Source organism: Drosophila navojoa, chromosome 2 (assembly GCF_054131105.1).
Source record: "Drosophila navojoa isolate 15081-1374.11 chromosome 2, UAZ_NAV_1.0, whole genome shotgun sequence".
NCBI lineage: Eukaryota > Metazoa > Arthropoda > Insecta > Diptera > Drosophilidae > Drosophila > Drosophila navojoa.
Genome location: NC_142890.1, coordinates 11,631,137 through 11,650,164, shown reverse-complemented (window position 1 = coordinate 11,650,164; position 19,028 = coordinate 11,631,137). Strand labels below are relative to the sequence as shown.

Genomic DNA, 19,028 nt, shown 5'->3' with positions numbered 1-19,028 from the left:
AATGGTTGAATGGCTCACCTGCCCGTCAGGAGTTGAGGCAGCAGCAGCCACAGTGAGACGCACGCACCATTTAACTTAATGCGACAGAGCGGTCCACGGGACACTGCCGGCGCTCCCAGCGGCAGGCACTTGCAACTTATGTTGCGTGACAGTGACAACTTGACAATGCCACACAGACAACGCCGCAAAGACGTACGAAAAAAAAAAAAAAATGAAAAAGCAACGGAAGCAAAAACGCCAAGCGAACTTTTTCGTGCGGCATTTTTAATTTGAAATTTTTGAGTTTTCGCCAAGTTTTTTGGCAGCCGAAAAAGTTTGGCCCGCGGCTACCTCAGCCTCGATTTGAGTTTGGTATTTGGATTTGGATATATGCTTCGGTTTATCTTTGCAGCGCCCACGGGCAAGCCGATACCCACCACCGCGCACAACACCTCATCCAGCTCGGTGTACATCTCGTGGAAGCCGCCGGCGCCCGACACCATTCTGGGCGAGTTTCTGGGCTATCGCATAACATATCGTCCACGCGATCGCAGCCCCAACGACACCAAGGAAATCTATATACGCGACAACACCGTGGAGGTAAGCGACTTTGGCATAATTGAATTTCCACAAATTTTGACACTTTTGCATATTGCAAATGCCAAGCGGCAAGGGCAGCGGGGATAGAGCATAACGTGCCACACAACAGCAGCCATTCGATATCCATTTCGTGCCACCTGTCTGTCTGTCTGTCTGTTACCATCTTCAGCAAAAATAACCGCTTTTCAATTGGTCCCAAGTGCGGGTAGGGGTAGGGGGAAGTTGGAACGTCGCGACATATTAAAAAGTAATTTACACCTGCCGACAAAGGCTGTTTTTCTCACAGCCACGCCCACACAGCAGCAGCGGGGAGTGGGTAATGTGCTGTTGCTGCTGCTGCTGCTGCTGCCACAACACGCGGCATATCTCCTGTAGTGGCCGCTATCACAAGCAATTTGTTAACGATTAGTCGACGGTAAGGTAAACATTATTGTGTACCAGGTGTGTGTGTGTGCGGATGGGTGTGTGTGTGTTTGTGTGCGTGGCATTTGTATCTTTCGTAATGCCACTACACGCAACGCCACTAATGAAGTGTGGCAATGTCTGAGACACATTCATACATGCGGGCAACCGCATGTGGCACGTGCTGCCTGCCGAACCTGCCACGCGGGAATACACTTTGGGCTTAACGCCGCCTAAAAGGAATTCGGAATTTATGCAACTACTTTCGCCGTGCCCCATGAAAATCTCAACTATTGGCGATACCTACGCACAGTCCCGGCGGAATGCGAGCTAGGCGAAATTAGCAATTGGCGCAAATGGACTCGATTTTCAATGTTTAATGCAGAGATTTTTCAATTTACGACCCTTTTTTTTATAATGGCCCTCGGAATGGGTCAGAGCTGGTGAAGAATGTAACATAAAATACCGGAAATGTTGGCAATAAACAGAGGGAGATATGTTGCCATCGCATAGAGCAAATGGGTGGCATGAGTTCAGTTACATTTGTTGCGGGCCGTGCCTAGACCTCTACATGACCTCTGTGGGCTTGCGGCCGGTGTCATCAAAGTCTACTCTATAATTAATAAGGATTCGCCTCGAAATGTCACCGGAACGAAATGAGCAGCCCACAAACAGCATTGCTCAACTGAATTGGTAAAATATAGAAACGATAAAGCGAATCAACAGTTGCGTAAGAGAACTTGATTACACCCTTAAACAATTACGATAATTAAATAATTTAATAGAGAATATTTTCACTTGTGAGTGGGAAGTTATATATGCTACTAGATTAAGCTACTCGCTAGCCTATTGCGTCGTCTTATCAGCGAAAGTATATTAGATATTTCCCAGATATACTTAACTATGGTAAAGCTAGTAAAAAGAGTTTTTTTTTAAATTTTTTTTATACATTTTTTATATACATATAAGCTATTGTTGGGCATATTTAAAGAATATCTTTTATATAAATATATGTGTAGGAATTTTAGTTTAGTTTGAAGAACTAAACTAGGCTTTGGTAGATGAAAATGGCATAAAGTAGTTTTTTAGTGCTCGAATATATGTGCAAGGCAATAGAGTCCTTACAATTAAGTGTGGAGTGAAATTGTCATTGTGGAGGGAATCGCATGGAGCATTGCCAGAGGGAGCTCAAAGAACAAAATCAATGCAATAAATTAGAAGTGCGTAGAGACAAAACTACGACTAGCCGGGCCCAAGCCAAATTGTGGAGTCTGAAGAACCAACTGCATGAGCAACATCTCTAACCCAGATGAAACATATGGTATCTTATAAACTATATGAAAGCTCAGGTCCAACATAAAAATATTTGGCTATCCCGTGCTGATTATGCAAACTTAGCAATGAGTAGAGTCGTTTACCCTCCACATATTGTTACCAAAAGTAAACTAATAATAGTACGAGGCCTGCATTATTATGCTAAATACAGGAGCGTTCGCTGCCGCTAGCTGACAGTCCAGCCTAAGTTCACAACTCAGTCAAAGTAGAGCACTCTTGGCCAGTTTCAATACGAGCTCTAACTGCCAATATGTGGTCAAGTTGGCTTTAAACACGTATATTGCCCATAAACGTGTTTATATTCGATAGGCATTTCAAATTTGGTTATCCGGCAACTGAATGCGCATATCATAATCGCTCCATTGGAATTGCGCACTCATGGGTAGTTTGTTTAATGAATATTTGAATTAACTAATAGATGCATTTAAAGCCTTCGCTAATTCGCGCTCTAAGTAAATGGCTCAATAGAATTTGCAGTAAAAATGTCAGGCGCCCGCCACGCCCTCGATGCTATTTAAGCCAATAATATGCAGTGCATGGAATGCATTTTTGAATTTTCACTATTTTGCAATGGAAAAGCGTGCGGGCGGCCGGGCAGGAGACGGAGGGATGCAAAAATATGCAAAAATTATTAGCGATAATGCTCACGTACGACAACCGACGCGACGCGACGTAGTTGCCCAAAATGATAAAAAATAAAATAAAATAAAAGAGATGGTAAAATAAAACTATGCCAAAGCGCAGGCAATGAGGCAGGGTGGAGGCAGGATGGAGGCAGGGAGGAGGCTGGTGGCATGTGCGAGGCTCTGCTGATAGGGACATGGCACGCTTTTGTGCTTGAGTGCATATTTTGCAGTTATCTCGACACTGGACCCGCCGGCTAAACAGTACGCGCAGCCCGCTGAAGCTTTACGCTCTTTCATTTCGTTTTTGCATGTCAGGGCGAAATGTTGAAATATTATCCTTGCAGGCAGAAACGTGCGACTCTCTGACTCCATTCTAGTTTTTTTCCCTTTTACTTATGGCAAGCCCTGTTGAACTCGAGGGCATGGTTTGTTTCTGCCGTAAGCTGTCGCAAATGCCAGAGCCAGAGCCAGAGCCGAAGCCGGAGCCGGAGCCGGAGCCGGAGCCTGGGCACCCTCAGCATTCGCTACATTGAGCTGTCACGTGTGAAAGCGCCTCGAGTCCTTGGCAGGACTCTGTCTAACTGCGCCTGCCACTTCCTTACTCTGCTCTGTGCAGCTGTGTGTGTGTGTGTGTTAAAATTTGCCAATTTTCTAATTAAAATTTCTGCGCCGCAAAGCATAAATTTTGCTCGTTTTACGCCGTGCGAATTTCGCACAAAAGCCACCAAGTGAAAACTAAACCGTGTTAACTTTGTGCCACTCGCCGGCGCTGATAACATTTTTCTGCACGGCTCAAAGGATATGCAGATGCGGCATGTGGCAACCAAATTTGTAGTCCTTACTTGCCGCCGTTGTTGTTGTTGTTGTTGCTGCTGCTGCTGCTGCTGCTGCTGCTGCCGCCTCTCTGTTGCTGTTGTTAATTGTTGTTTGAGTTTCGCTTTACACCTTTTTGACTAGCTGCTAGGGAAACGCACACGTACTCGCACGTAGGGGTATCAGATGTGCTGCCTGGCAAAACTTTTAATGATGAGCTAGTGTTGGGCAGCGCACTAATTACCAGCTTTACGTCACAGCTCCGATCGAATCTAGGCAAACATTATTCATGCTCTGTTTGCTAAATGGCGCAAATGAGCATATCTGGTTGAGTGCTCGCACTCGAATTTAAGCTCCAATTCAGGCATTTAAGTAGGTAGTAAATATCCCAAGTGCTATACAATAATATTAGATTGATATTCTCTAGCCAAAAGCTCGAGGATAATAATTAAATATTATTTCTTATATACTCAAATTTAGCAGTTCCCTTAAGGCTCGATTGATGAGGCAACGCTTCTCTCTAAGAGCTGAATTCCCGACTTTCTCAGCCCTTCTCTGCGATTCTCACCGACAGTAAAGTATGGCGCAGGCAATTGCTGCTTTCGGCAACGTATTTAGTTGTAGTTCCGGTTGCTCAGACAATTTATCATGCTTTCAGCTAAGCACACACTCGCCTCTACCAATTACATTATATCAATTAACTGTTTTTGGCCAACTTTTGGCGGCGGCCGCATAAAACGGGCCAGCAGCTGTAAATTTCGGGCCTCATTTACTATGGCCACTCGACTGGCGACTACATAAAATGAAATTATATGGCGGCATTAGCGCCCAGAGCGAAGGCAACTAAAATCTAGCCTACACACCAGCTAACACATACACACACACACGCGCGCGCAGGCATACAGCTGGCAAAAAGATGTGCGTTTGTTGGTTGTTAAATCAAAGCGCTTGTTGGCCAACTCTGGCGCCTGGCAGCCACTTAAGCTTTTGGCATGGCAGTCAATCCGTTTCTAAGCACACACACACATAGAGAGAGAGAGAGAGAGGGAGAGAGAGAGAGAGACGCAGAGCCAACCGCTTTGCGGTTCAGACCAACAGCAGCAACAGCAGCAGCAGCAGGAGACGGCGCTCTAATGTATGCAACATAAATTGTGTTTGTTGTAGCAGGCAGCCATTTTGAGCTTAACCACAGCATATATGCATGCATGTGTGTGTGTGTGTGTGTGTGTGTGTGAGCTGCTTAAAGCCAGCGGCTTGTTTTATGGTTTCGCACTGCTTTTGACCTTACGTAAAATTTTAATAAGCCGCACCCGCCAGGATCTGCTGCCACATAAGTAGTTTTTGCAGGGCTTCCTTTTTGGGGGCACTCCAGCAGCGGGCGTGGCACTGGCCACTAGCGCATCCCTCAATGATTGCTTGTGTATATATACACATATAGAGCTCTGTCTGAGTTTATGTACGTCCTTCCATTTCCGTATAATGAACCTGAGCTTTAAGTTTGTCAAAGTTGAATTTAAAATATTTAAGGCCAGGTAAAAGAAAAATCCAGTTTAATGCAGAACTTGAATTTTAACTTAAGGCAAAAAAATATGTAAACATATATATTTGTAGCTTAAGATCAAGGCTTAATAGGTTTTCCTAGGAACTAAATAATTCTCGTAAACCAAACTTGCGAATTTTTCAAAGGAAAACTAATAAAGCAAACCAACTCAGAAACAATCTCGGAAAATGAGGCTGCAAGCGCCAGCTGAACTATTGAAACATTACGTCGTTTCGTAATAAAAACGTGCATGTATGTGTGTGTTTGTAAGTATGTTAGCTGGTGCAATTAAGGCTGCCTGTTTGTTGGCCTCACAACTCAATTTCCTTCTCGCTTTTTCATGAGCCACGCGCTGCAGCAAATACATTTTTAACAGCTGCAATTTAACGTGCATACATATTTGCCAGGCGACGCACAAAAGTGGGCAATGCGCAATTTCCGCTTGAAGCTGACTGCAGCTGGCAGCTGAAGGGGAGCGACGGAGGGGCAGGGGAAGGAAGGAAGGCAAAGGAAGCAAGCTCATTCAATTTGGCTACTCGCTCAGAGAGTGCAAAAAAAAAAAAGGAAAAAAAAAGTATATAGGTATTATAAAATTCCTAGAGAGAAATTATGGGAATGTGCGTCTAGTGTCTATAGCGAGACGATAAAAATGACTGCAACATAAATATGCAAAAAGAACTTAAGAGTATGAGGACAGTCTGGCACACCCGTCTGGCTACATTTTCGCCCATTATGATCCCTTTCGTTTGATTAATTCGCTGAATAATTTTGCATTCACATTTCCCCCATTGCAGAGCCACGAGATACAGAACCTGGAAACCTACACGCAGTACAAGGTCACCGTGCAGGTGTTCAACCCAGAGGGGCTCGGCCCAGAGACAACCATACTGGTGATGACCGATGAAGGAGGTGAGTGTTGCTGCCTAATGCAATAAGTCAGTCATGAATTCTGAAAACGTTTTACACTTGAAAACATAACCAAGATTTCAACGGAATAATTTAAGGGGCAGCTGTAAGCTGTTACACTCTGAACAATTTTCTAGGTAATTCGACTGCTGACTAGGCAGAGCATATTTCATTTATTTGGAATCAGCATTCATGTTGCCTATAATTTTTCTTAGTGTCTGAATAATTCTTTCCGATTCACGCTTGATTTATTCAAAATTTCAAGCCAGTGAAGCAAACATTTATGTGAAATAAAGCTGCAAATTCTCTCTGGGCAGCAGCTACGTACGTTTTTCTCTCAGTGTGCAGAAAATATGAAAAGCGGCGCCGACTTTGTTGGCATTTTCAATATTTGATTTATATCCGCTTCGAGTTGCAACTCTCTCTCTCTCACTCTGTATTTTTCTCTTTTTGTTGCCATTTTCTGTTTGAGTTGGGCTTGTGGAACTATTTCGCACATATGCAAAAGGCAACTGCTTATTGAAATGCCAAGTGACCAGCAAGTGACCAAGGCACACGATACATGACTCCGCAGCGGAGGCGACGAAGGCGAAGAAACGCTTGTGCAACAATCAAAAGAAATTGCTTTTGTATGCACTACTTAAGGCTCTGCCCCTGCATTGGCAGAGCGAAGGGTATATTATTGTATGTCCAGAGATTTGCGATTTAAAAATCCACTTGCGTAGCATACGATAGACCTTGAATAGGATAACAAAGAAAAATAACTACACGTATGATCTGTTGAATAGAAAAGACCCATCAAATCCCATTTCAAATGTCTGACTATAGAGTATCTCTCGGCTATAGTTTTGCCTAGCATCTTACATTATCTCGCTCTCCCACTCTCTCTTTCTCTGTCTGTCTCTCTCCTGCACAAAGCTCTCTATTCAAATAGAGCCAAGGCTTTGACTCGCTCGACCGCAAAATGTCTGTGCCATGCAATGAGCCAAACAAATAAAAGTTGAGTTAGACCAAACAGAGGCAAAAATATGCTACAATTTCTCATATTTCTTTCAGCAGCTGCAGCTGCACATGGACCAGTGAGTGTGTGTGTGTGTGTGTGTGTGAGGGCACTGTATTGGAATCGAGCATAAATAAAAATTGCTTACTTAAACTTTTGCCATATGCTGCTGCATACTCAGCACAACAAATCGAGGCAAAAACCGTTCAGGCATATCCCTTGTGCGCCACGTAACCAACGAGTTGTAGTTGGCCAACACCCACTCGGCCTGCCGCATTTCCAAATCCCATTTCTCTTTCCATTGCCACGAAACCAGTTTTTTTTTTTAGACAATTTGTTTTGTTGGCGCATTCTAACGTGGATTTCCGTTCGCGTCTCAGTCTGTGGCTCAGACGCCGCCACAAGCGGAAATCCACGGAATGCAGACGCCGGCCACTGCCTACGACTGCCGGGACTCTGGGATGCTGCGGGCGCTGCGGAGGGGGCAGCAGTAAGCTGAATGCCCCTTGCAGCTTGCCTTACAAGTTAGTTATAAAAGGTCTTGAAGCTGATTTGAAGTAAATATGTTGCTAATAGCAACAAAGCAAACTCTGAAGCATATACAATATAAAATTTAAAATAATATAAATATTGCCCTTTGGCAGGAGTTGCCTTAGTTCTAATGAAAATTTCAGGCAAAACTTTTACCTTGCCCACTCTCTCTCTCTCTCTCTCTCTCTCTCTTTCTCTCTTTTCCTCTAACTCAATGAAAGCAAGAGGCCAGCAGTGTATTTAATATTCGGCATTTATGGTGCCTTTCAGTCGCTGCCTTTCGGCCAGATTTTAATATCGCCCAAAGTCGACGCTAAGCTCTTTATTCGTGCCAACTTTTAACTCTTTGGATGAAGATTCGCAAAGAAAAGTTAAATGTTTAACGCATAATTAGCATAAAACACTGCGGCAAATCCGCCCAGCATCGACTCAGGTTGTCCCAATAATCCGAGCATTGTATAATGAGTGGATGCATATATATTAAAAAGAGAGAAAAGAGAGAAAAGCGTTTTGCGCACATAAAAGTGCAACTTTTAATACACTTTTCGGTATGAAGCTCTCCTGGCTGACTGAGAGCAGCTTAGATATATGTGTGTATATATCTATGTATAAATATATAGCAATATAATACTTACTTTTCTGACTGGCAGCAGATTTGTTTGCTTTTGGCAGAGTCGACTTTTCTTTTTCTTTGGAAAATTTTCATAAGCGCCTTTGACTTGGGCTTCCTGCTGCAAAGTTCGCTGCAAAATGTTCGCAGCTGGCATAATTTTGTAATTTCATTTCATTTTACATTTTCGCCAGCTTTGGTCTTATAAAAATTCCTCGTTTTTTGTGTATGAGTGTGTGTGTGTGTATTTATTCAACATTTTTGGGCTGAGCTGCCAGGTGCAGACAGGCGAGGCTTTCAAGGGATTTGCAGCGGCTTAGTCGACAAGTTTAAACAGCTGTGCAGGATGTGGCTCGGGATGTAGCTGTGTACAAGGATGTGACTAAGGATGCGAATCTGAATGCGGCTCGTCTTGATGAGCTTGGCAACATGTTGGCTATGCCTTTGACAGACTTGATTAATTAGCAGTTACACCCACTCACACACACACACACACACACACACACACACACACGTGTGCGCTCTTACACGCACACACTTACGCAGTCTCTGGCAGTCTAAACTGAAATCATATTTTATGAATTTCATTTTCATTTTCGTTTTGCGCCTTGCTTTTTGCTGTTGCTCGAAATCAAATGCCTAGTTGCCTCTTGCCTCACGCCGCATGCCGCATTCTGCATGCCGTTTGCCGCATGCCACAAGACGGGACGCCTAGCCGCATGCGGTGAGCATTATGAAGCCTCGCAATGCAGCTTAGCGAGCGTCTCCTTTGACTGAAGGACTCTGTGATTTAGCGGCTATCACTTGCCTCTAACTATCCCGTTGCGTTCTCACACGCACACAGATGACACATGCAGGGCATACAAGAGCCATAAATGCCCTTTCCCACGCAAAAGTTTTTCATTAGTTTACTAATTTCATATGCTAAACTATGCTAAACTAAAGTTGCACTCCATAAGCAGCCAGTTAATGTAAGCTATACCAAATCAAGTAAACTCTAGATCTCCGCTGCCTAGACTCTATATACTATCCTCTCAGTGCAGCTTACAGCTTAGAGTCTCTTAATGCTCTCTGTTAGGGCATTTTCCTGCCAACAAAAGGACACGTGGCAGCGGCAATTGCAAAGCAATTCTAAAGGCTTCACTTGTTTTCCATTTATTCGATATTCTGCTCATCCCCGTTGTTGTTGTTGTTGTTGCTGTTTCTATTGTTATTTTGGTTTGTGCCCGACTGTTAAATCTGACTGAGCCCTGCCTGCACTTTGAACCGAAACGAACTCGGCGGGCGGCTCTGGCTCTGGCTCTGGCTCTGATTAAAATTTTGCCACTTTTAGCGCTGCTGCGCCTTAGCTTTTGACATTGACCCGGCTAGGGCGGGTAGTACGGTTTTAGACCTGACGCCGGCGATTGCCTTGCACTTTAGCCGGCACGCACTAGAATTTCATTTGGGAGCCTCGACATGCGCTTTGTGGTAGCCCGAGCTGCAGCGGCCGCTCTTTGCCCTTGCCTTTGTGCCACGCCCCGTAACGCTTATCCAAGGACTTAGGCGAGGCATAATAGCCGTGTGCCTTGAGCCATGATAACTTCGTTTCATTTTCATTTCACTTGCGCAGTTTTACTTTGGGCCACGTCTCCCATTGTGGCACTTGATGGCTCTCAACATTGTTGTTGTTGTTGTAGTTGTTGTAGTGCTTGGCAACTTTTGACTTTAACGCGTCATGTTTCAAACAGCAAAGACAGTTACATTCTCGTTTCAGACATGGCCTAAGGATTTCTCGCTTTTGCTGTCTTCGACCCGTGCCAGCCAGGGATCACATGAAAGGCCAGACGCCCAAGGTGTGCGAGTGTCAGGTGTTGCACGAAACTTGCTGACCCAATGTCTTGAGTTTTTTTGTTTTTTCTTCCTCTTCTTCTTCTTCTTTGTATATAGTTGCGCCTTCGTCTCCTAAGTAGCCTGCCGTTTCTTTTTCCTTCTATAGATAAGCTCACAAATGTATAATAGACCCCCAGAGATTTTGTCTACAGTTTAAAGTGCTCTCAAAATTTGAGCAATGCTCTTCATAAGTTGAAATTGTCTAACATTCAGTTAACATTTGCTTACAAGTTAAATGAAGAGTATATAAATAGAATATTTGGTATTTTAGTATTTTTATAGAAATGACATACCTCTAGTCGAATTTCATAAGAAAATATAATTACGAAATTCAAATGTAAATCCCCTAAGAAAATTCTTTTCAACTCTTTAACTGCTTCGCGTGTTTATCTGAAATTCGTTATCTCATGCTCAATTATAAATGACGAATCGTTAACGCTTAAGCTTACTACTACCAATTCCAACTGAAAGTTCAAGGCCAGCGCACCGCCCGGCCCCCGCCCCCTGCAGAAAATCATGGCAGCCAATTGAAAAGGTCCATTAGACGCTTTATGCGGCACTCAGCGAAAAGCGGGTTTTGCTTCTAGTCATTTATCAGAGTTGCTTGTCAACGCCACGCCCGATGAGGCGTGGCACACAAAATTAATAGACACATTGCAGCATGACAAGAAAATGGAAAATGGAAAATTGCAGCACGAAAATGGAAAATGCTCGCAGCTGTTTAACTATTGCCGCGAGCTTGACGAAAAACCAAAAAAAAAAACCCAAGAAAAAAAAAAACAAAGCAATAGAAAGACGAAAGACGAAAGCGAAAGAGGAAAACGTATAAAACTGCGGCCACTCATTCTAAATGAGGGGCCAAGCAAATGGAAAACTGAAAATGGAAAATCGTAGATGGTAGTTGGCAAATCCATTTGCACTGTGGACTGGACTGTCAAAGGCAAACGCCGCGTCACCTGGCGCTCAAACTAAACTAAAACCGCGAGCGAGAGGGCTGAGCTGAGCTCATCTGCGAGTTGAGAGTTGAGATGAGTTGAGTTGAGTTGAGTTGAGTTGAGTGGAGAGCTGAGTTTCGCGGTTTGATGGCTGTTTGCTTTGGCTGGGATCGGCAGAGCTCGTCGCATAAAACTTACAGCAACAAAATTAATTACCTTTGGCTACTTGCAACTAGTTGCGGCCGCTGCTACCGCCGTTTGCATGAACAGCCAAAAAGGTGGCCCAACATCCGCTCACTGCTTTTAAAGCGCCAGCCGCGGCGAAAAAAGAAAAATAGAAAAAAAAAAAATCGCCAAGTTTTAGCAGAGGCGGAAGTGACAAAACAGCAACAGCAAAAGCAGAGACAACTCTGTAAAAAAAAATGAAAAAAGATGGCCGCCGCAAGAAGACAAAAGCGGATGTGATACAACGGGAAAAGTATGTTTTAATAAAAGCGGAAATGAAGCAGCGTTACCGTTATTTCCTGTTTGCGCACAGTTTTGTTTGCAGCTGCAGCCCAAAACTCCGCCAGCCAAGGCAGTTGGAGCTGTTGGAGCAGCAACTGACCTGCTGCATTTTCATTTCCCCGCTCGGCTGCAAACCTAAAATGATAAACCGCAAACCACTTAAAAAACTTGGCTAAAAAACTCGGAATGCTGAAACTAAGAAAAAGTGCGGCAAAAACTTCTTGTAAATAGACGAAATTAATGAGCGGCAACGAAAATTACATCCTGGCAACGCTACCTGCGGCAGCCAGACAGAGTGAGTGGCCGAGGGGTGGGACGACGTGGAGGAGGAGGAGGAGGAGGCTAGAGTGCTGCGGCAGCAGCAACAGCAGCAGAACAAAAAGATTCATGACTCTGTTGTATTGATTTCGCCTGCTGCCTAATTGAATTTGCTGCCACAGTCGGAATGGCCATCAGTTGAAGCCAGTTAAGAGCGCCCTTAGCCCAGCTCAGACTACAATTAGAGTAATGTGTAATAGCAAAAGAAGTGAATAATTATGCAGCCATTAGGGTGCATAAACGAATTACTAATTAAAAATTGACAGGATAATCAAGGATCAAGTTGACAGACCAGCTTAAAGCCAGCTCAGTGGTTTGTGGATATCAAAAATATATTTTAAAAAATATGAAATAGCTCTAGTATTAATTGATGATTATTTGTGAAATATGTAGTTTCATATATGTAATTGTGCTCGTTATATATATTCATTTCTTTTAAGTTAAGGCATCCGCTAGACAAAATCTATTTTTGCTAGTTATGGAAATATTTCATGATTTAAGGTCGGCTCATATTTTCCTATCGAGCTCTACTTCTCTTAGGCCTAAAGTGACTTCATATTCAAAGAATTATATATATAAAAAATTTTACAGTTCTACACTTTACTCTTGGCACTGCTAAATAGAAATAAATCTCTATATGTGTTTGTAATTAAATACAGATGCTTCAAATAAAATCTCCCTGAATGAATGGATATTCATGCTGTTTCCACACATCACACAAGTTCACACAGTTCGCTTCATATAATCTTAACATATCAGACTTAAAGAAATTCTTGACAGTCATGAAACGATAGAGTTCCAGTTAAGTTTCAGAAACAGAAGAGTAAATATCCTTCAGCAAAATTAATCATTTTCTGTCTAAATTCTACGTCTTTAACTGCTAAAGTATGCATTCTCAGTAATGTTTGATTTCATAGTTTTGACTTCTCTTAAGTATTTTATTTGCCAGCAAAGAAAAAAGTCTCGCTAACAATGTTTTAAGAATATTTTTAACTAATTCTGGCCACATTTCATATATAATCCCAAAAACTTGGTGAATTGTGTTTGAAGTTGTGATCGAATGAATTTTCAGACACTGTTCAGACGCATCCAAATATTCAGAGTTCTATCAGAAATGTCGTATATATTGCCACACATCTGACAACGAGCTGCAGTTGCCACAACCACGCCCCCACCTCCAGCTCTACGTCCACCTCCGCTTCCGTCTCCACCCTCACCCGCGCGATTTCTCAAAGAGTAAGCTAATAAAACATTTGAAAGCAATCACAAGTTTTGCGCTGCAGTTCGATGGCTGTCATTGCATGTCGGAAAATAAAACAGCTTCGAACTGGAGAGGCGAAACTGAAGCCGAAACCGAAACTGAAACTGAAACTGAAATACCAAAATGCAAAGTAAACTCCCCATGCCAGATGGAGCTCCCACTTCCCATTCAGCCAAACACCGCGACCGCAAAAGCCGAATAAAAAAATGGAAAAGAAATCGCATCGCATGCCAAAAATGAAAACGAAATGAAATGTTGGAAAAGTTGCTGAAAATGGCGTTGACAAATAATTTCATATCATGTCTGCGCATTTTGGCACTGCGCCTGGCGACTGGCGCCAGATCCTGCCGCCTGCCGCCTGCTCCCTTCTGCTACCTGCTGCCCGATTCCTGGTATTTGCCTTTACTTAGATTTACTTCGATTTCCTCAGGATCAGTTTCATTTGATTTCGTCTGTCTGCCTTGCCGCAACGTGAGTGCACGCTGTCAGCTGAGGTGGCACAGCTCATCCACCTGTCTGCCAATGACTACCCCAATGAAGTCCCCTCTTCCACTTTGTCTTTTTCTCTTTTTTCCATTTTTGACAAATTCGCCCCAGGCTTAGGACGCACGCTCAATCACTTTATCGAAGGCGGATTTTAAAGTCTTTAACTTGCCTTTTGACTTTTGTGCTCTTGTAAGAGCAGCAAAGGCCAATGCTGAGTGTGAGAATACCCTGTAGTGAGGGAGGGCAGTAAATGGGCAGATGGAATGACATGATATGATATGATAGATAGAGGTAGATAATAAATTTGACTCCTTCTGCGATTTAAATACCATCTGTCAACTCTTCAACTTCATTGTCTGCTCTTGAAGCCTTTTACAGGGTATCGCATGGGCAAAGTTGAGGGTGCAATGGATTGGAGTTTTGGACAGCATCAAACACACTTGGCAAATCTTTTGAGGCCAGCTCGTCTAGCTGCCGCCATGTGGGTGTGAAAAGTGCCCGTGTGTGTGTGTGTGTGTGTGTGTATCCTTTCGTGCGTATCCTTTCTTTTGCGGACCCTCTTTTTTGTCCCCGCATGTGTTTGCCGTGTAGAGCCTGCGGGTTTTTGACGTTTTGCCCTTTTTTTTGCTTCCCATCTAGTGCCTTGGCAAAAGTGCAGAAAATTTGTGCAAGTTACGTGCTTGATTACATTTTTTTCAAAGTTTTTACTTGACTTTATCTCGTGTTTTGTGTCTGTGAGGCAGTTGGAGACACACAGAGAGAGCGACACACGGACGGGTTCGAGCGGTGGCAGCGATAAGGCGGTGCGCAGGGCGGTGCTGTAGTGCCAACTCTGGGCGTGGTTGGAGTGCGCGTGTATTCTATATTTACTGGCGATTAACATAATTGAACAAACACCTGTGCCGGCAGCAGAAATCAAAAGCTTTTAACAAATTGTGGTCAGGTGCGTAATCGGCTTAAATCGAACAAAACAAATCTCAGCAATTAGGCAACAAACAAAGCGCAAGCAATTGAATTTCTGGCCAATCAACTGCCGACTATTTAAACAAGTTTCATATCAATGTCGAGCTGTCTGCCACATGGCTTACACACACACGCACACACACACGCTCACATCCATATGGGCTTAGAGTGGAAACGAATGGTCAGCCCTAGCCACTGGCCCAACCACAAGTTGCCAGTTATTATATTATGTGCGTCGCAGTATTACTTTATCTAGCTGCAGATGTTTTATGGCTAGAGATGGGAGCGTGACACGAGCTGAACTACATTATTAGTTGTGTAAATGGAATTTTGTTTACCCAGAAAAAGCAGCTAAAAGTACTCTTTAAGCTGTCTTTAATTGAGTGCAACTTAAAGAGCTTAAACTGAAAATAAATAATCGCAAAGTAAAATTGAATCTCACGCACAATTCACAAAATTGTTTGACATGCTGGAATTTCTGTGATAACAAAATCAAAATTTACATTTTCTTTTTCTCTCTTTCTTTACATCTTAGTTCAGTCAAGCCAAAAATTGAAGGCTTGCAGCTTCGACTGCGTTGGCCGAGCTGTAGAGCAGCGTGTGTGACAACATGGCGTATGATAGATTTCACTAGAAACTTGTTTCGGCTGCAGCTGCAAGGCATGTTCCATGCACAGCGACATACAACAACATGTTGCCAGCCTCTGTCTCTGGCTCTTCAGGCTGTTGCGCATTCGTCTAGTATTGCTAATGCTGCTCCCACTCCTGCTGCTGCTGCTCCCACTCCTGCTGCTGCTGCTGCTACTGCAAGGCTACTCTCTGTTAAATTAGTTTTGCACTTTGTACATTGTCAGTGGCATTCTTTGCACTTCTACCCGCCCCCGCTGCCGCCCCCACTGCCGCCCTAATCTGCCCAGCTGGCTCTTTTGGTTGTTTGTGTGTCCCTTGTCCCTTGCCGCTGTCTAACTTGGTTAAGGTCTTGCCCAGCTGACTGTGGCACAGGCGTGGCTGCATGTGTGTGTGTGTGTCTCCTGCGGGCAAGTGTGTGTGTGCCTGTGTGCGTGTGTGACTCTGTTTCTATATATATGTATATGTATATTTGTGTGTGTGTTTGTATGTCTCCTGCGGGCTACTCTGCTCCTCACATACTCTCTTTCTCTCACACTCTCTCTCTCGCTCACTCTCTCTCCACTCAACTACAGCTTGTCATGTTGCACATGTGCATTTGTGTGTATTTGTTAGTAAAAGCGACTTTCATGTGGTTAGTTTTGCTCGCTTCAGACAAAACTCTGCACATTTAACGCCAAAGGGGCGTGCCACATACCGACTCCTGCCCCTGCTCGTTGCTTTAGCAAATCAGCTTTGAAATTTATCTAAATGCCTAAAGCTCGTTATAAAACGAGGCCCGGCCCGGCCCGGCTTAGATTTATGCAGACATGTGCCAAGTGCCAACTGTCAGCTGCCGGTTGCCAGTTGCCACAGTTGCCACAGTTGCCAGCGTTGCCAGACTGGCCAAGGTTGCCAACTGGAGTTATGCAGGCTGCGCTGCAAAGTAGGCAACATATTTTTGTCTAGGCCTAAGCCGGCTAACACTTTGCACTGATTGCCCACAGACAGCACACACACACACATGCACACACACTCACACACTTGTTTGCGCATATTTTTACACACATGCATTAATTTTCATTTACAGCACTTGCATGTCAAGCCCCTCTCCGTCCCTCTCGCTCCTGCCAAACGCACTTAGCCAAATTGCATTGCTTGGCAATGACTTCGCGCAGACGCCGTTGTTGTTGCCGTTGCCGTTGCCGTTGCCGCGTCGTTGCACTCGTAAAGCGTTAAAACCACATTTGCCCAAAAACAAACAAACAACAACAAGAGCGACAACAACAACAACAATGGCAACGGCAACGACTCTAGCTGCTTAGCCCTTTACCCTTCCTGCTTCCGCCTCGCCCGTCTGCTGCTTTTTGTGTGCGTTTTTAAAATGTAAATCCTGCAAATTTTATGCACATTTTGTAGACATGCCGAGCCCCTGCCCATCTATCGCCCCGCTCCCATTCTCCACTATCGCTTATAAAATATTTTGTAAAACTGCATTTACACCACAAACACATTTGCATTTGAAATGCGCTGCCGCTGCTGCTGCTGCTGCTGCTGCTCTGGCTCTGTTATTACAGCTACAACTGTCCCGATGACACGCCCACCAGCCTCTGGCTTTGCAAGTGCAGCTAGCCTCATGTTACAGTGGACTCACAAAGCAATAAAGCTGCCCAACAAGAAAATTGATTGAATGGAAAATGTGCGAGGGAAAGTCAAGTGATTTTCATAAAGAGTCGATTGGCTAGCTAGCTGAAAATTCATACAGAATTTTATTGTATAGAATTATAAAATGTTTTAAGTTGATTTGTCAGCAATTTAATACATTTAATTGCCTCAATTGATATTCTGCAGGATTTTTATGTCGGCCATTGATCGATTGTCTCTGTTAAGTTTATTCAATTTAAGATGTTATCAAATGAAAACCAACTTAAAGTTAAGCTTGGAGTCTTTGAGTTAAGTGTTTATCTATGTCATAGATTTATAGTAATTGCCTGTCATATGAGTTTTAGAGCTATGTTTATATATTCTATTACTGTTTTGCAGTAGATCTCCGTGCGCGTAATCATTGATTCGTATTGAGTGTTTTATAGTGAACTGGCATGAATAAAAGGAAGTCAAGCAATCGCCTCTAGCAATGCCAGTTTATGTGCCTCAACTAAAGCCTTGCAGTCCTCATAAATCCTTCCATGAATTCATATTAATAATATAACATTTATGTAGATAACCCACCCTAGACTCTGTTTATCTCTTAGCGAACCTCCTTTCGCACTATTAGCACATTTTCAACCACTGTGCCACTGAGACGTCTGTCGAGCACTTCTGTCGTTTGTTTGTGTGTGTGTGTGTTTTTTTTTTTTTTTTTCATTTATTGTAGTTTTAGCTGGCATTTCTTTAGCAACATTTTGTTAAATGCCTTGTAGCCTGGAAATCCTGTTTAGCAATATCCTCAGCACAACATGGCATGTGCCATTCCACCCCATGCCTTGCCACCCGCCGCATGCCCAATGCCTCATGCCGCCGCATTCCAGTGACACATGTTGCCACACGATACACCGAGCGCCCAGCAGACTTTAAAGTTGACTAAAAATAAATCAAATTCAAATTATGCATAATTTAAAAGAGCTTTTTACGGCTTTAGGATTATGTTTATTTATTTCTATTTTTAAGTGTGTATGTGTGTGTATGTATGTATGTCTATCACACGGCTGCAGCTGGACTAAAAGTCTTGCTTGAGGGCCAGGTGGGGCGTGGCTGAGTCGTCAGCTGTCAGTCGGATTGTCATTTGTCTTGAAAAGCTGCAACTGTGTGACGACTACATAGACTTGCCACGCCCCGTCAAGTGTGGGGAATGCCACAAGTTTGGCTTTTGTCGGCGTGCTGTTGCTGCTGTTGTTGTTGCTGTTGCTGCTTCTGCTGTAGTCAAGATGCGTTAATTTGATTTAAGCGTTTGTGGCATGCGGTCGCCGGCAACTGGGACAATATTCAAAAGCCACGCTTTTGCGCCAGCCAGCTGCGGTAAGAGGTCAGCAGCAGCAGCAGCAGCAACAACAACAACAACAGAGTGAAACTATATGACATGGCCGCCGTAGCATGTCACAGCTCTCAGCCAGCAGCCATGACGACGAGGACGACGCCGCCTTTTGTTCGTTATCCTTGTTGAGCTAAATTGCAGCAGCAACAGCAACAACAATAAAATAGAAAATGTTGCCATAAAATATGAATTAAAATAAGCATAAAAAAATATTAAAAATATGACAGCACACACACACACACATACACACATTTATTTAAATGCATATTTTGAAGCCACAATAAAGCAACAGCGGAGCTATAAAACTCCGCATTGTTGTGACTGCAGTCGCTGGCCACGCCCACAAGCAGAAGCTGTGGCAAGTTGAGTTGAAACGGGTATCCTTCGCTTAAAGCCTTAAAGCAACGGCAATTTGTTTATGCATTTTGTCCGAAATTATTGAATATTTACTCGGAAAACATTTCATTTCATCATTAAATCAGCATGCAGAGTAAGCAAACATAAAGAGATAGTGCGAAGCGAATTTCCATTGAACTCTCGCTTGCAGCGAAAATCAATGTTTAATTTGTGAATTTTTCCAGAAATTATTCGCATTGCATTTAAATGCCACATTTCGGTGGTGCCACATCGAGTGACCTTCGCACATATTTCATACGTGAATTGCCGCCTGCTGACCGCCTTGACGGCTTTAAGCCCGACCTCGAATC

The 19,028-nt window shown here is 43.6% G+C and overlaps 1 protein-coding gene across 6 annotated transcripts in view; it reads left to right on the top strand.

Annotated features, from left to right (window-relative positions):
• Ptp99A (Protein tyrosine phosphatase 99A) overlaps positions 1–19,028 on the top strand; it is a 138,180-nt gene that overhangs the window by 56,961 nt on the left and 62,191 nt on the right. For all 6 annotated transcript variants that reach the window (XM_089257507.1, XM_089257510.1, XM_089257505.1 and 3 more), the window contains 2 exons: positions 392–579; positions 6,090–6,204. In XM_089257507.1, the coding sequence (XP_089113633.1) occupies positions 392–579; positions 6,090–6,204 (303 nt within the window). The remainder of the gene's footprint in view (positions 1–391; positions 580–6,089; positions 6,205–19,028) is intronic.